Source organism: Lithobates pipiens, unplaced genomic scaffold (genome assembly GCF_037356315.1).
Source record: "Lithobates pipiens isolate NorthernLeopardFrog02 unplaced genomic scaffold, aLitPip1_a1.2 Scaffold_8, whole genome shotgun sequence".
NCBI classification, from domain to species: Eukaryota; Metazoa; Chordata; class Amphibia; order Anura; family Ranidae; genus Lithobates; species Lithobates pipiens.
This window is the reverse complement of record NW_027507903.1, coordinates 261,126,441-261,145,296: the sequence shown is the minus strand read 5'-3', so window position 1 is coordinate 261,145,296 and position 18,856 is coordinate 261,126,441. Positions and strand designations below refer to the sequence as shown.

The following is an 18,856-nucleotide window of genomic DNA, read 5'->3' as shown; positions in this document are numbered from 1 at the left end:
AACAGGCAGATAAATGGCGTTGAAATAGCGCTACAGCGATCAACAGACACAGCCTCCAGACACCTCCAGGGAGAGACCTACACACATCCAGGACACAGCCAGCCAGCGCAGCCCCCCCCCCCCCCCAGGTGAGAGCCCCCCTGGAGAGCCCCTATATATGGCACACACACACCACTCAGCAGCCCATGCAGCATCCCCCACAGGGAAGGGGGGGAGGGAAGACAGGGACAGGCAGAGAGGAGAGGGAGGTGAGGGACCCCTGAATCGACCTCCCAGGGAATGCCCAGCTGCTCAGCCCCACCGAGGCAGGGAGAGCTGTACTTACCAGTCCTGAAGAGCTGGGAGACATTCCATCACAGACCCACTCTCCAATCAGTACGGTGCAGCTGCTGGCCCAACACACTGTGAAGCAGACATTGGTAGCCCGGTCATATGTGTGCCCCGAAGCATTTACGCTCACCAACCATGGAGCGGAGGCATGTCGTGGCCAACCCAGCGCGGAGCTCTGGTCTGCACACCCTCTCTGGCCAGGCTGGGGAGACTACAAGGATAAGAGTATACAGCCTGTCACCCAGCCAGCTGTTGATAGCAGATCACAGGATCTTTAATCTTGCGCAAAAAGCAAAGCTTCTGCAAAAAAAATACACAGACCAATGGGCCCGCAGGGTTCCTAGGTCCTTTTTCACTTGGCCCCTTAGGCGAAACTAGAAAGTTCTAGTTTTTATATTACATGTTAACATGTTATGGAAATATACACCAACAATATTGCGCAAATGGAGATAAAAAAGTGAAAAGAAAAAATAAAAAATACTAAAAAGATATAAGCGACCAGCTGCTGACACGCTAAAATTAGGGACTTTTTAGCTGAAAGACATGTCAAAAGCATAGTGTAAGCGCTCCACTTATATATATATATTCCTTATGGTGATACAAATTATTTTGTATCACCATAAGGAATATATATATATATATATATATATATATATATATATATATATATATATATATATATATATAAGTGGAGCGCTTACACTATACTTTTGACATGTTAACATGTTATGCCTAGTCCTCTCCTGAAGGTGGCGTAACAACCCAATGGCCTAAGAGAGGAGCTGTGTCAGTCGGTGAACATAAGCGAAAGATCAATTTACAAACAAGGCCAGTTTATAACATATAATATGTGTTGCTAGCTCTCTCTGTAAATATGCCGTCAAGATTTACATAAACAGGGCAGAAGTAATATTGGTCTGCAAGTTATTATTCTTATATGGTGGATGCACAAGTTACCTCCAAATGCGCTAAATTTTCTGTCCGCTGTACAAGCAGATTATCCTTCTGCAGCATATCCCTATATCTGGCAGTTAGATCATTGTACTGTTTATTGGCAATTTCCAACTCTGAAAAAGGTACACTGTCATCCAAGGCTTTTTGTAAAGCCGCCATTTTGAAAGCAGCGATTTCCTGTTGAAGAGAAGAAGAAAAAAAAGAAAATTTTCAAAATGTAAATTCTTTAATACCAAATGTGTTTCTTACAGCGATCAAGCATGGGAATGTCAACATTAAGTTAAAGCACCTAAAGTTTTTTGTTTTTTTTATTAAAATAATAACTGTGTTACACTTACCTGCTCTGTGCAATGCTGCTCCCTCTCACAAGCTTGTGAGAGCAGGGGAAGAGAAGGCTGCATTGCTGAATCTATACAGGACTCAGGTAAGTGTTTAGGAGGGGCAAGGGGATAAACAGCTACTGGAAGTTTTTTTTTTTTTACCTTAATGCACAGAATGCATTAAGGTAAAAAAAAAAGTATGACTTTTAAACCAATTTAAGATAAATAAAAATAAATGCTTAAAGCAACAGTGCGCATGTAAGTGATCAGAATAAAAGATGGCCTGCAATACAAATCATTGGTCAGAGCAGAGGTGTTAATATTGATCATGGTTTCTTAACCAGGGTTCCATGGAATCCTAGGATTCAGCCATGGGTTGCTAGCAGTTCCTTGGAAAATGAACAATTTCTGCCTCTCAGATATGCCCCCACCGACACCATTTATCTTTTAGCTATCCATATTCCCAATGACCACAACTGTAGGGAGCATTCTTCCGATTGACCATCACAATAATGTATCATGAGTTGTTGATATAGTACATTTTTAGCAGGGGTACTCTGAGACCGGAAAGTTATTTCCTATGGGTTAAAAAGCTTGACAAAGGCTGTTATAGATGTAAAGCAATACTACTAAACTAAAAGAATAGGGACTATATATAACATGGTGAAGGGCCCCAGGGTTTATTGCAGCTGTGGAGAAAATTTATATTGCAGTTAAACATAACTAATTCCCTCAATAAATAATCCTATTCCTTACAGCAACCCCCAGTAGTTCAAGTATAATGTGCCCTGAAGGTCTCTGAAAACTGAGAAAATACTAGGATATACAGTATATAAAGATGCACTCAATCCAATTTCACAAAGTTTAAGGACCATTCTTACAACACACAACATGTTCTGGATAAAAGAAGAGTGAATAAAGTATATATAGTGACATAAATACTTGACTAGAGCATGATGTGCATACAACTGTCCAATATGTAGTGCACAATGGCTTCCATTAGAATTTTTTACATTTTGGTTATCATCTTTCCCTTTGCTACCATGCAGCTGCACCTGTCTACACTCTTCACTCTAATGCCACATACATATGATTGGAATTTTGGTCAGAAAAAGCTCTGAAGGATCTCAGCTCAAGCTGTCTTGCATACACACAGTCACAGCTAATTCCAACTGTCAAGAATGCAGTGCTGTACAACACGTACAACAGGACTAGAAAAAGGAAGTTCAATACCCAGTAGCCAATAGCTTCCATCTCATAGTTGAATCTGAGCATTCGTGAGTTTTTACGCGTCGGAATTGAATACACACGATCGGAATTTATGGAAAAATTTCCCGAAAAATTGAGAACGTGGCATAAGGGACTTCAATGGGCAGAAGAGAGCTACCACGCTATAGCAATAATTTCATTTATTCTGGAGTACAGTGTGCCAACCAAATGAGATATTTTTTAGAACATCTTACCAACTTTCTTGTTTGACTAACTAGGAGAATCTTAACTTGTGTGCGACTGCCTCAAGCAACTTTTAGAACAACCCTTTGTCTTAATGACGGTTACAGCCCATACTATATACAACAAAATAAATTACAGTGCCTATGCGTTAAAAGGAAACAAGAATGCAACAATATATTTTTCTCAAGCGAATGTCCCAGCAGCTCATTTCCAATCATATTAGGTATACACAAACTTGCAGCTTTCACTTTCAGACTAGGCATCTCTTAAAGTGTAACTAAAGGTAAACTTTCTTTTATTTCGATAGGGTAAATGAGAGTTATACCATCTGTCAGTTTATTTTTTCCATCTGTGTCCCATTGGGGAGATGTCCCTTGATTTCCTGTCCCATGGACAAAACAGGAAGTGAGAGAAAAGCCCTCTAAAGTGAGGCATCCCAGAGTGTGCCCATTGTAAGATTTCCCCTTTATTATTCTTCTGGTGTCAACCCAAAATTTGGGATTTTCTTTTTACTTTCAATGATAATGGTAATCAGGACAAATAAAGAGGGAGCACACAAGGCAATAAAAACCTGACAGGGGTTCTAATCCATATCCACTCTATACAAAACTAAAAAAATAATAAAAAAAAAAAAAAATAAAGGTTTTGCCTTTAGTTACACCTTAACCAGTTGCCGACCGCCGCACGACGATGTACGTCGATAGCATGGCACGGGCAGGCATATTGGCGTACATGTACGTCCCTTGCCTCCCGCGGGTCGGGGGCCCGATCGGGCCCCCGCCCGGTGCCTGCGGCGGTCGGTATTCGTGCGGGAGCGATCCCGGACGAGGGGACGGCCATTCGTTCATGGCCACCCCCTCGCGATCGCTCCCGACGAATAGGAATCCCCCGTGACATCACTTCCTCTCCTGTAATGTAAACACAGGAGAGGAAGTGATGTATTCTCTCCTCCGTGTCGGTATTTTTCGTTCCGACACGGAGGAGAGCGGATCGGTGAGTTGCACCAACACTCTACACACACAGTAGAACATGCCAGGCACACTCACACCCCCCCTTTACCCCCCGATCACCCCCCCAATTACCCCTGCCCCCCAGTCACAGTGACACCAATGTCATTTTTTTTTTTTTTTTTTTTTTTTTTTTTGCATTGGTGTCATTTGTGACTGTAATAACTGTTAGGGCAGTTAGAGTTAGCCCCCTTTAGTTCTAATGTACCCCCCTAACCCCCCCAATAAAGGTTTAACCCCGTGATCACCCCCCGTCGCCAGTGTCACTAAGGCTGGGTTCACATTGCAGCGGTTTATGAGAACGAATGTGATTCGCACCGCACTGCAGTGCAAATCACATCCGATCTCTGTGCGATTCGAGTTCAGCCATTCGCCGCACCCGCCACACCCGCCGCACCCACCGCAAATTCGCACGGGACCCTTTTTTTGGCCCGCAGCAGAATCGGATCGCATGGGTGTTCACACCATGCGATCCGAGTTTGCAGATCGCACTGCGATATGCGAACTGATCTGGGGGTGTCAGTAACATTTCACTGACACTCCCAGCAGTTCGCATAGGGCAGTGTGAACTGCCGCCGGGAGGCATGCGATGCGGGAACCCGCCGCGCATTCGTGGCGTTTCCGCATCGCTCCAGTGTGAACCCAGCCTAATAAGCGATCATTTTTCTGATCGCCGTATTAGTGTCACAGGTGACGCTAGTTAGGCAGGTAGGTATTTAGGTTCGCCGCAGCTTTTTATAGCGCCAGGGACCCCCATATACTACCGCATAAAGCCCCCTGATTGCCCCCTAGTTAACCCTTTCACCAGTGATCACCATATAACTGTTACAGGTGACGCTGGTTGGTTAGTTATTTTTTATAGTTTCAGGGCACCCGCCATTTATTACCTAATAAAGGTTTAACCCCCTGATCACCCGGCGGGTGTCATTTGTGACTAATAACTGTTAGGGCAGTTAGGGTTAGCCCCCTTTAGTTCTAAGGTACCCCCCTAACCCCCCCAATAAAGGTTTAACCCCGTGATCACCCCCCGTCGCCAGTGTCACTAAGGCTGGGTTCACATTGCAGCGGTTTATGAGAACGGATGTGATTCGCACCGCACTGCAGTGCAAATCACATCCGATCTCTGTGCGATTCGAGTTCAGCCATTCGCTGCACCCGCCGCACCCGCCACACCCGCCGCACCCGCCGCAAATTCGCACGGGACCCTTTTTTTGGCCCGCAGCAGAATCGGATCGCATGGGTGTTCACACCATGCGATCCGAGTTTGCAGATCGCACTGCGATATGCGAACTGATCTGGGGGTGTCAGTAACATTTCACTGACACTCCCAGCAGTTCGCATAGGGCAGTGTGAACTGCCGCCGGGAGGCATGCGATGCGGGAACCCGCCGCGCATTCGTGGCGTTCCCGCATCGCTCCAGTGTGAACCCAGCCTAATAAGCGATCGTTTTTCTGATCGCTGTATTAGTGTCACAGGTGACGCTAGTTAGGCAGGTAGGTATTTAGGTTCGCCGCAGCTTTTTATAGCGCCAGGGACCCCCATATACTACCGCATAAAGCCCCCTGATTGCCCCCTAGTTAACCCTTTCACCAGTGATCACCATATAACTGTTACAGGTGACGCTGGTTGGTTAGTTATTTTTTTATAGTTTCAGGGCACCCGCCATTTATTACCTAGTCTCACTAGTGTACCCCTAAATTTAGGGGTGTCTACTTTCCAAAATGGGGTCATTTGGGGGGGGTTTGTGCCATCTTGGCATTTTATGGCCTTCAAAACTGTAACGCCCTTAGAAAGCCTGAAGGCGGTGCTTGGTTTTCGGGGCCCCGTACGCGGCTAGGCTCCCAAAAAGTCCCACATATGTGGTATCCCCGTACTCAGGAGAAGCAGCAGAATTTATTTTGGGGTGTTATTTCACATACGCCCATAGCATGTGTGAGCAATATATCATTTAGTGACAACTTTGTGTAAAAAAAAAAAAAAATTTTTTTTTTTGTCATTATTCAATCGCTTGAGGCAAAAAAATAAAATATTCAATGGGCTCAACATGCCTCTTATCAATTTCCTTAGGGGGTCTACTTTCCAAAATGGGGTCATTTGGGGGGGTTTTGTACTGCCCTGCCATTTTAGCACCTCAAGAAATGAGATAGGCAGTCGTAAACTAAAAGCTGCGTAAATTGCAGAAAACGTACCTTAGTTTGTAGATGTGACAACTTTTGCGCAAACCAATAAATATACAATTATTGACTTTTTTTTTACCAAAGACATGTGGCTGAATACATTTTGGCCTAAATGTATGACTAAAATTGAGTTTATTGGATTTTTCTAATAACAAAAAGTAGAAAATATCATTTTTTTTCAAAATTTGCGGTCTTTTTACGTTTATATCGCAAAAAATAAAAATCGCAGAGGCCATCAAATACCATCAAAAGAAAGCTCTATTTGTGGGAAGAAAAGGACGCAAATTTTGTTTGGGTACAACATTGCATGACCGCGCAATTACCAGTTAAAGCAGCGCAGTGCCAAAGTGTAAAAAGACCTCTGGTCATTTACCAGCAAAATGGTCCGGTCTGAAAGTGGTTAAAGTGTTACTAAACCCAGCACACTGCATTCACTATATCTGGTCTCTGACAGTACACAGAACATCTCTAACAGTTTCTGGTTTAAGCTTGTAGGGGGAGGTTTCATTTTCCTCCGATTGTCCTTAAAGACTGCAGGACCTCTGACCCTTTATCTGGACAATGCTGATTGGCCTTGTGCTGATCAAAAGCACCCTCCCAAGAAAAAAAAAAAAAACTCTCTAGCAATACACACCAAACTGAGCATGTGCAGCCTGTCCCCTATTGCTCTGTTCTATCAGGAAATGTAGTGGAGTCAGTGAAAGAAGGGGAGGATCAGAGAAGACACGATCAAACAGCCTTTATAGACAATGCAGATGATTAACCCCTTAGGTTCCACATTGAGCATAACAAGCACGCTTTACTGCTTGTACAGACTGGTTTTACAGTTGTGGGTTAATAACACTTTAACCATATTAAAAACCAACACACAAAGCACACTAGCATTGTAACATACCATTGAACAAAATGTATTGTAAAACACAACTGGTACTCACAATGCATATAAAAATAGGCTCATCACATCAAAACCAAATGCAGCCTTCCCAACAGGGATATCTTTGTGTGTGATATCCATCCTACGGACTTTCTCGCTATTGACACTAACTCCAGGGTGCATCCTAGCTGACACAGAGTTCTGAGGAGCAAGGGCAGCTCTTGAAATGTGTCAATTAGAATGCCATATTCTCAACAGTGAGTAAGTCGATAGGAGAAAGGATATACAAACAGATATCCCCGCAGGGAAGGCTGTGGATTGGATTTGATATTCTAAGTCTATTTATATCTACATCGTATTTGAGGTTTTTTACTATAAGATTTTGTTGATGGTATGTCACAATTCCAGTATACTTTCTGTCTATTTTTATTAAGCCTATAATGTATATTAAGAAATCAGTCTGGTATGAATGTATAAGTAATATAATAGAAAAATCTACAACACTAAAACCCATGCCTGGGTTCTGCACAGGATATGCAAAATAGCTTTCTGCTTGCATATACATTAGTCAAAGTGGTTGTAAAGACTGAAGGCTTTTTTTTTTTTTTATCATCATGCATTCTATGCATAAAGGTAAAAAAAAAAATCTTCAGTGTCCAGCTTCCCCCTAAGACCCCCTAATACTTACCTTAGTCTGATCTCTATCCGGCGATGTGCATGAGACCCGAGGCTCTCGCAGGTCCCTCCCTAGTGATTGGCTGAGATGCAGAAGCAGGAGCCATTGGCTCCCATGGCTGTCAATCACAGCCAGCAAGGTGGGAGCAGGGGCCGAAGAGACGTGCTCTATGTGTCTTAAGGACGCAGAGAGCTGGCCCGGGAGCGAGCACACAAATGAGTGCCCCCACAGAAAGGCTTGCTATGGGGGCACTCGACAAGGGGAAGGGGCCCAGAGCACCAGAGGGGGCTGCTCCATGCAAAACCACTGCACAGAGCCGGTAAGTATAACTTGTGTTATTTTTTTTAAATAAACATTTTTTCCTTTACAATCACTTTAACCAACTCCAGAAGTTCTATCACATATATATATATATATATATATATATATTTTTTTTTTACTTACTGGTTTGCAGGTTCAGAACTATATATATATATATATATATATATATATGTGATAGAACTACTGGAGTTGGCGCTTCCAAAAACCCCCCCTTCCTGTCTTTTTTGCTTGTATACTGAGGTTATGGACACCCTCTGAGGATGGCTGCCTTCTCATCTGCAAATACATAGTGACTGATTTTAATGAGCCATTTAAGCTTGTATTGCACCATTCTAATAAGACATTACAAAAACTGGAGCGCCGGAATCCCTTCCTTTCTTACAATTGATTGTGGAAGGTCATGCTGTTAAAAGGAATGCATTTCATTTTACATTGGAAACAGTGTTATTTAAAGGGTGAATTACATTTAATCAACAAAAAAAAAAAAATTTGATTTTCTCCATACCTTATACCTCTGCAGATACCCAATTCTTTCCCCTACTGCAGCCTCCATGTCTGATATTTCATCCCTGAGTTTGCCATTTTCTTTCCGCAGGTGCTGTTCCATTTCCAGTAAAGTTGTATATCGCCTGGTGAGCGACTTTTCATTTACTCTTAATACAGTCGTCTTTCTTGCATTTTCTGCCAGCAGTTTTTTAATTTCATCTGGACCCATTTTTAATGAGTCTAACAATTTCTGTTGTGGAGAGATTGAGAAAAGCAAACTCATTAATTTTACAAGAAGCTATCCATCAAAAATAGCATCCTCCAAAATGACTATGTACACACACACAGTGAGTGCAAACCACCAACTGTTAGAAAGTAATTATATCCAAGGAAAGGGTACTACAATACCAAATGACAAATCCACAATGGATTTTGCTGCAGTATAAGCACAGGCTCATATGTACATATACATAGGGGAGTACGCTGTGTTTGCACTGTAGCAGAAATTATGTGTCGATTTGCCATCTGGTTGTGCAGAATCCTTTCCCTGGAGCACAGTGGCTTAGTGGTAAAGCACTCCTGCCTTGCAGCACATGGCATCATCTTGAAGAATTGTAGATGTTCTCCCTGTTCTTTTGTGGGATTCCTCTATGTGTTGTGGTTTCCTCCCACACTCCAAAGACATACTCATGGGTTAACGGGCTCTGGTAAAAATTGGCCCTAGTGTACGTATGCATGTGGGATAGGGACCTTAGATTGTAAGATCCTTGAGGGCAGGGACTGTTGTGAATGTACAATATGTAAAGTGCTGCATTTGTTGGCACTATATAAATACCTGTAATAAAGTAAGTACACACATAAGTACACCACCACACACACCAATATCATTTATACAAAACAGTTAAGTTTGAGATACAGGTAGTCAACTGTCCAAGCTAGGCTCCATGCAAACTGGGCTTAAAAAAAACTCCAGTTCCCTTAGCAGAAAAAAAAAGTTCAAATAGAGAGCGATTTTGTACACATGTTTAGGAGCGTTTAGCTTTTTTTTCTGCCAAAAAACTACAAATCAAAAATGCAATCTAGAAGGTATTTTTTTTTTCTGCCTCTAAAAACTGAGTTTAAAATATGCCTCTAATGGGGGAGGGGATGGGAGGAGCCGTGGACACGTAGCGGCCGTCGGCTCGCGTCCTTTCCCCCCGCCGCACCCGCCTATGCCTCCTGATCCACCCGCCCCGCCCACCCGCCGTCAGCTGTTCGCTTCCACGAGGCGAGCGGACGCCCCGGATCAAGCCAGGAGAGAGAGCGAGCGGAGAATGCTTCCTGTGAAGCGGAGACACAGCGGCGGGAAGGTGGCTCTGTAGGAAGCCTTACGCCCCCCCCTCCTTTCAGCGGAGCAGGCTTGACGGCACGGACCTTCCCTACCCTACATAGGTCGGTAAGGCAAAGAATTAAAGGGTCATTGACAGAGTGGAGGAGCAGTGAGAGGTGAGCAACCGTATGGATGAGTGGAGGGGAGATGGCCCGCTGGAGATTTGGTCATTATCAGTGATCAGAAGTTATCATTTTAAAGACCTCTCTTTGAAAGCGGTAAGGTACATACATGTATAAGCTGGTTAACGATTGCTGCTAATCTGACGTCTACTACCTGTCTATCAGTGTACTACCAATATCGCCTGATTAGCCGGACACGGACCTTTCCACCCCTGCACAGGCCGGCAAGGCTATGAATGAGATAATCAGCGATAGAGTGGAGGAGCAATGATAGCTGAGCAATCTGTGTGAATGAAAGGAGGGGTGATGGTCGGCTGCAAATCTTGTCATTATCATTGACTAGAAGCTGTTATTGTAATAACTTCTCTTGGAAAGTGGCAAGGCGGATATATACATAAGCACGCTAACAACTGCTCTTAATGTGACTCCTTCTCTGGAACTATCAGATTGTTATCAACACTGCTTGATTAGCTGGATATAAACCCTGCAGGGGGAGGAATGATGAGAGGTGAACAGATGGACATTTGAAGGATTGATAATCAGTAATGCTATGCAGAGTTTTTTTTTTCTTTTTCTTTTTTACAATTTTAGATAGAGGCATAAAATAGCGGTTGGGTTGGGGGCTCATTTCACAATTGTCGGTCCTTCGCCCATTGTGCACCCAGCACTCCCTGACAGCAATTTTGTCTTGTAGTTGCCTGCAGGCATACAGATACAAGGGAGTGAGGTACCCCGCTCCCAGAAAGTGATCTGAGCAACCCGGCCCCATAAGAGTCATAGGGAAAGGGACAGGGCCTGGATCTGGGTGTTAACCTGCAACAAAGGAGAATGCCGGGGAAGATGAATAAAAGAGGGGGTACGGGACCTGTTAGCCCGGGGGGGATACAACGATACTTAGTGGGGGAGACAAGTGTGTTGGAAAGCAGCCAGGAAACCCCTAGCCAGAAGACATCAAGAAAATCAGGTGCAGGCACGAGTAAAACTATAGACACGGGAGAAGTGCGGGGAGCAGGAAAACCTAAGGACGTAGGCCCAACTCGTACCAGGACGGGGGGGGTAAGCTCCCGAGAGGAAGATAAAGGCAAAAAAAGGGAAGAACTGGGGAGAAAAGGAGAGGCTACCCCCCTACCCGAAATTCAACCTGAAATCCAACCCGAATTAGAAGGAGCCCTAGTGCTGGCAGACCCACAAGTGAGCCTGAGCATGCTGAGAGAGGTATTTACAGAGGCATTGACCAAGGTTGAAACATCACTTAAATCTGATATAGCCGGGATTAAGACAGATATTGGCCGAGTGCTAGGAAGGGTGGAAGAGTTGGAGGAAAGAATGAATGGATATGAACAAAATATGAGGGATCTAAAAGAACAAGTGAAATTAGCCCAAAAAACAAACAGATCGATCCTATATAAAATCGAGGACCAAGAAAATCGCGGAAGAAGGAAAAATTTAAGGATAAAAGGCCTAGAAGAAAAATTTAAAAATGAAGAGCTCCCTAGGGTGATGCAGGACTTGTTTAATCCCATTCTAGGCAGGGCGGAGAAGGACAAATTAAAAATAGACAGAGTACATCGAGTCACGGGATACCGCGCCCAAGCCACAGAAAAACCAAGAGACGTAATAATTAGATTCCATTTTTACGAGGATAAAGCGTTAGTGTTGGAGAATATCCGAAGGTTGGATAAAATTTTGTTTCAGGAGGCGGAGATACAGATATTCTCGGACCTAGCAGGGGAAACATTGAGGAGAAGAAGGCTCCTTAAACCTCTGACAGATCTGATGAGGTCACTAAATGTCCCCTATCAATGGGGGTTCCCAGCATGCCTTAGGGGAAGGAGAGATGGCCGCTCCGCAGTACTAAGGTTCCCAGAGGATTTAACGGACTTTTGTAATAAGTTAGAAATCCCCCCACCAGCACTACCAGGATGGGAGGAGGTGTTGGGGAACGAAGGAATTAGTAGGGTGGTGCAATGGTCTCGGGTCCAGGACGGGGGGGGGAGGGAGGGGGTATAATTACCACCATTGGCGGGTGAGGGGGGGAGGTGTGGGCACATGGACAGGCCGTGAATGAGGCGGTCCTCCCAAAGAATGCTAGGTGGGCAAAAGGTGACCTGTGGGTCACCGGGACACCTAAGCGAGGAACAAATGTGGAAATTGTTCACTCCTCCAAATGGAGGAGGGGGAAGGGGGGAGGGGGGATGGGAGGGGGGTGGAGGGGGGGTGGGTTAGGGGGTAATCTCTCTCTCAAACAGGGTTTAGGTGCTCTCTCTCCTGCTCTCTCGCCCCCCCCTTCTCTCTTCCCCCGCGTCGACCTCCGGTGGGGGGGGGATGTCTCCCTCCCGGGGGGCCGGGGGAGGAGGGGAGGGGGAGGGGATCAGTGAGATATGACAAGACTGAAATTGATAACATATAATGTAAGGGGTATAAGTACTCCCCAAAAAAAGTTCAGAGTTAATAGGGAGTTGGAATTGTATGGAGCGAATGTGGTCTGCTTGCAGGAAACACATTTATCACACGAGGCTACAGGGAGACTGACGTCCCGGGGGTTCCCAACATGGTTCTACGGTGACTCTACAACATGTAACGCCAGGGGGGTAGCAATAGGCTTTGAGAGAAGTGTGAGGTTTGAAGTCGAGAAACAGATGGCCGACCCAGAAGGGAGATTCTTGTTTATAAGAGGGAAACTATCGGATGGAATATACACCTTTGCGAATATATACTCCCCAAACAGGGACCCAGATAAATTTTTAAGGAAGGTTTTGGAACTATTAGCGGAGTTTAAAAAAGGTAAACTGATAGTAGCGGGAGATCTGAATATGGGCATCGACCCTCGGGTGGACTCCTCAGCCGGGTCCCCGCGTTGGCCGGAGCTTAGATATAAAAAAATAAAGGCCCTGCTCTTAGAATTTCAGTTGGTTGACGCTTGGAGGATTAAACATCCGAACAGTAGAGACTATACTTTCTACTCTTCGGTGCATGGGACATTCACCCGAATTGATTATGTTCTGATTGAACATCAAATGCTCCCAGCTCTCAAAGATACAGTAATAAAATCTATCTCCTTATCTGACCATGCTCCAGTCATGGTGCAGCTGGAGCTAGTAATAGATCAGGCTAAAAGAGAGACATGGAGATTAAATGAAGCTTTGATCCAGGACCCAGAAACTAGAAGCAGAATTGAAATAGAACTAGAAGAGTTTTTTATAAGAAATGATTCCCCTGGGGTTACGAGGAGTACGATATGGGAGACCCACAAAGCATATATACGAGGAATCCTAATAAGCATTGGGACAGGGAAAAAAAAGGAAATAGGGAAAAGGTTACAAGATCTAAATAAGGAGATTTGGGAACTGGAGCAACAAACTAGATCAAAGGGGATCCCAGAGAAAGTAGAGCTAAAAGATAAGAAGCTACAATTAGAAGAACTTATGGAGGAGGAAAGGGTGCGAGTTAACCACTGGGCAGAGAGCATAAGATACCAGGAGGGGAACAAACCTGGGAAATGGTTAGCGAGAGTAGTGCGGGAGAGAAGGAATTTGTCTTTCATACCCAAAATTAAAAATGAAAAGGGGGAAATGAAGCACTCCACTCCTGAAATAGCGACGGTCTTCCATAAATATTATAGTCTGTTATATAAGGTAGGACAGGGAATGGAGAAAAACAGAGATAAGGAGGATACTATTGAGTATTTAAAAGGGATAGATTTTCCTAAAGTCCCGGAGGAAGAGCTGGAAATGTTGGAGACCCCGGTCACGGTAGACGAGGTGGCGAGGGCAATAAGAGGGATGGCAATAGGGAAAAGTCCAGGCCCGGATGGGTTTCCAATTTTATATTACAAAAAGTTTGAAAAGATATTGGCCCCCAAATTATGTGAGTATATGAATGCAGTTGCAGAAGGGGAAGATCTGAGGGAAGAGGCATTGATGGCTTACATAACTTTGATATTAAAGGAGGGGAAGGAGCCAACAACCCCTGGGAGTTATAGACCAATCTCTCTTCTGAACACGGATGTGAAGATATTCTCAAAAGTGATAGCAGAGAGATTGAAACCGTTGCTCCCCCAATGGGTCCATAGGGACCAAACGGGGTTTGTTACGGGCAGGGAGGGGAGGGATAATTGTCTTAAAACCCTAATGTTGATTCATGGGGTGGAGAGCAGTGGACCCCCAGTCGCCCTGTTATCGGTGGATGCTGAAAAAGCATTCGACAGGGTAGACTGGGGCTTCATGTTTGAGACTTTAAGATATTTAGGGTTAAAAGAAAAAATATTACGATGGATAAAAGCATTTTATTCCCGCCCGTCGGCAAAAATTAAAATTAACGGTAACCTCTCCCCGGTAGTGAAGCTATACAATGGAACTAGACAGGGATGCCCCCTGTCTTCAATGCTGTTTATACTCGCCTTGGAACCCTTGTTGGCTTCAATTAGGAAGAATGGAGACATAAGGGGGGTGAGAATGGGCGGAGAAGAGTATAAGATCTCTGCGTATGCGGATGACATATTATTTTATGTTTCGGATCTCAGGGTGACTTTGCCAAATATAATCAGGGAGATCCATAGATATGGGAAGCTGACAAATTTCAAGATTAATATGTCAAAAACTGAGATCCTGAACATAACGGTACCAAAAAAAGAACAAGAGGAACTCCAGAGGTTCTTCCCCTTCATCTGGTGTAGGGAAGATTTGAGGTACCTGGGAGTAAAAATCACACCCACATTGTCATCCGCATACGCAGCTAATTATACAGATATATTAAATAGGGTGAAAGAATGTATTAAACGCATGAGATATAAACCCCTGTCGCTAATAGGAAGAGTAAACGCGTTGAAAATGTTTATTTTACCAAAACTAATATATGTGTTCCAAATGATCCCAATAAAAGTTCCGCAGGAGTTCTTTAGGAAACTCCAAACCCTAATTTTAAAACATATATGGGGACGTAGGAACCCTAGAATCTCATATGCGACTCTGGAAAGGGGGAAAGCAGAAGGGGGATTAGCCGCCCCGAACTTTAGAAGATATTATCAGGCAGCAGTAATTTCACGGGTGGTGGATTGGGTGTATGATAAAGGCGATAAAGGGTGGGTAAATATAGAGAAAACACAAAGTGGAGTTAATCTAGGAAAAAGGATCTGGATACCTCGGGACTACCGTGACTTGGGGAGAAGCACTAACCCACTAACTACTAATCTGTTTAGAATATGGGATAAAGTGGGCGAATTAAATCACTGGCAGCACAATTCACCTTTAATTTCTTTATTAGACACAAGTTTTTTTAAACCAGGGAAGGAAGAATATGTTTATTTCACAAGATGGGCAAAAAGGGGTGATATTTTTTTGAAAGATGTGATGAAAGGGGACAGAGTTTGTACTTTAGGAGAAATAAGACAAAAATGGGGATGTAGGAAATTAGATAGCTGGAGATATGCACAAATTAAACATTTTGTTCAGGCGCTACCCCGACCACTTCGCGGGGAAGGAGATCTTAGACCTATGGAGAGAATGCTTTCAGACCCGAGCTGTAAAAAAAAAAGTTTGTCCAAAATCTATAAAATTCTGGAGGAGGAAAAGGAACCAGGAGAACCACTGTTTTTGAAAAAATGGGAAGAAGAGTTGGGTACTCTGGGAGATAAGGAACGTAGAAAGAAGATTTTAAGAATAGCAGGTACAATATCTAAGGACAATATGTCAGCGGAAATGTCATTTAAATTAATGGCAAGATGGTATATTGTCCCACAAAGAGCGCATAAGAGAAGGCCGGACATATCAGCACTATGCTGGAGGGGTTGTGATAAGGTGGGAACTTTTGCACATATCTGGTGGGAGTGTGGTAAGATTGGCCCTTAGTGGGAGAAAATAATAGGAAACATCTTCCAGATAACAGGGGAACAGGTAAAGAAGGATCCTTGGACATGTCTATTTCATGACACAGATAAAACAATAGGGGAATATAAAAATTCATTGATACCTCACTTATTGATTGCTGCAAAAAGCCTGATCCCAAAGAGATGGGGCTCTGTTGAACCCCCATCCATGAGGGAATGGTTAGCTAAAGTAGAGTGGTTAAGATCAATGGAGGAATCAATACTTAAAAGAGGAGATCAAGTGGAAATTTATCATAGCAAATGGGGAAAATGGTTGGAGTTTAAGAAACAAGGGAATGTCCCAGAATGAGTGGTCCCGAGGAGAGAGGAGGGGGAGGGCGGGAGAGAGAGACGGAGAGAGAGAGGGGGGGGTTGGGGAGGGAGATCTGAGGGGGAGGGGACGGGAAAATATAAGTTTATGGAATAGGAAGCATATTTTTGTAATATTCCTACTTTTTCGAAATTCTTATAAAATAAATAAAAATAAAATAGAGGAAGATGTTAAAAAAGAAAAAAGGAAAAAGGATTGCATGTGATGTCAAAGTAGCACTGCCAACAGGCAAAATAGTGGCGATGAGAAGAAGGGCACCAAAAATCACAAGGGCGTAAAACTTGCCACAAATTTGTTGACGAGAGATTATGGCGTGCTATAAACTGATGCAACTTCAAAAAAAAAAAAAAAAAAAAAAAAAAAAAAAAATATGCCTCTAATGTTCCAATGTCCATGAACACATAGGATAACATTGAGCTGCTTTTACAAGCAAAACACTAAACTCCTGTAGAAGCAGTGATTTTAAAGCCAGTGTGCATGGACCGTTAAAGTGGAAGTAAACCCTCCTATCCTTTTCAGCCAAGGAAGCTGCCATCTTGGCCTCCATTTAATCTTTAACTGCCATGAAGCTGCACATGTGATCAGTTATGACACCAGCCATTGGATGGTTTGACAGTTTGGTTGAGAGTACAACCAATGTGACAGTTAGCATTTCCGGCATGCCGAGAATGTAACTGTTTTTTCAAACTGTTAGAGTGATGGGTTTACTTCCGCTTTAACTTACTTGGGAACCTGGCTGGATAAGATAAGCCACTTATAATGAACTTCCCCTCTAAACCAGTCTTATACAGGTATTCAGATACATTTCATAGAACCTTGGAATCACGAATCCCCAGGAGTATTTTAACATATACCATAGCCGCTTCCAATCCCCACCCACTTCCTATTCACAAATGAAGCCATCAATTGCATTTAGTGACCAACAGGTAGGCACATCTGGTAACTATTTGACTATCAGACCAACCTATATTTGGGAATCCTTAAATGCTCTTGGAGAAATCTGCATTTGTCTGCTGTAGGGAAGCCACCACATAAGGTAAGGTAAATAAATGTGTACTTACCATGTATTCTTTTATTTGTACTGCATCCTGTTCTTTCTGACTTTCCAATTTTGAATTTTCTTCTTTAATCTTCTCAATTTCCTGCTGCCATGTTTCTTTTTCACTGTATCAATAAGAAATCAATATTGGAGACATAGTTTTTATTTGTTATTCTATACACCTTCAATGAAGAGCCTGCCAGCAATACAGTTTGAACGCTTATATTCACCCTCCACAGCAATACATCTGAATACCTGCCCGTTTGACACTGACTTTTTGACTGTCTGGTAGTGTTTGAATCCAGCACATACTCACCATTCCTTGCCATTATGCTGCTTCATTCAGCCAGCAGGACAAGTGAAAAAAAAAAAATATATAAACTCTAAACCAACTTATAGAAACACACACAGGCTTATAGACTTCTTCCCTCAACTTATATGGCAACGCTGGGCCAACCATGAGGCACAGAGTGGTATATGCTCGTCTATACCCAGAAGCTCCGCATATGTCACTTCACTCTCTGAGCAGCAAGAGAGCAAGGAAATATGCTGCTGGAGAGGTTAGTAGTTAAGTGACCCTTTTGTATGATCCTACAAAGGGCATAAGAAATGCTTTAAAATAAACATAAACGAAACAATGCAACAACGGAATCAGTATTTCATAATAAAAAGTCATTCTCCAATTTTGGGTGTTCAAAAAAATCTTTCTCATGACAATGAATTCTCTGAGCATCTAGGGGTGGACACCAATTTTCCATTTATATGGCATGACTTGCACCGAAAGATTTTCAGGCCCCAGTCATGTATGGGTGGCAGCCAGAATAAGCCCAAAAGCCCTATAAATGGGGATCTGCAATTAGAGGACCTCCAGCTGTTGCAAAACTACAAGTCCCATCATGCCTCTGGGTGTCATCCTTATTGCTGTCAGAGTCTTGCTATGCCTCATGGGACTTGAAGTTCTGCAACAGCTGGAGGTCCGCTAATTGCATATCCCTGCCCTATAACTATGTGCAACCTCAGCATGCAGAGGATCATAGGTAAAGCTTATAATGGAGATTTAATGTATAACATGTTGAAGCACACTTATGGTCTGTAGTATTTTTTTTATATAGTTGGTACTATATACAGTGGCTTAACAATAGTTTTAGCAGCCCTTGGGCAGCTATGGGGTCTGGTGGTGGAAGGTGCCCCAATTGGATGGGTCTTGTAGCAAATTAAACATAAAGCATCCGTTAGCTTGTAAAAATACCACTAGTCCAGCACTATATCATTAGGGCTGGCCATACAAGCAGGTTGAACTAAAGAAAATTAATCTATTCCCCCATTCGCATTTGATGTGGATGGGGGGGATCCCTTCCACTGAGCCTTTGTAATCTGACAGCAGGGCGATTTCCCCACTGTCAGAAAACTGTCACCACCAGCTATAGCTGGCAGACCTGATTGAGAATTATTTTTCAAACAGGCGTGTTGTACACAAGTTGCTCAATAGATTGACTTGTGCACATCCAGCCTGCCCATACATGGAACAAAATTCA

At 43.4% G+C, this 18,856-nt stretch overlaps 1 protein-coding gene across 1 annotated transcript in view; it reads right to left on the bottom strand.

The window, feature by feature from the left end:
* The window catches only part of CEP290 (centrosomal protein 290), a 338,046-nt gene that overhangs the window by 202,146 nt on the left and 117,044 nt on the right, over positions 1-18,856 (bottom strand). The window contains exons 23-25 of the mRNA XM_077471382.1: positions 17,344-17,446; positions 8,617-8,847; positions 1,288-1,461 (exon numbers count right to left, since the gene is read on the bottom strand). Of these exons, the coding sequence (XP_077327508.1) occupies positions 1,288-1,461; positions 8,617-8,847; positions 17,344-17,446 (508 nt within the window). The remainder of the gene's footprint in view (positions 1-1,287; positions 1,462-8,616; positions 8,848-17,343; positions 17,447-18,856) is intronic.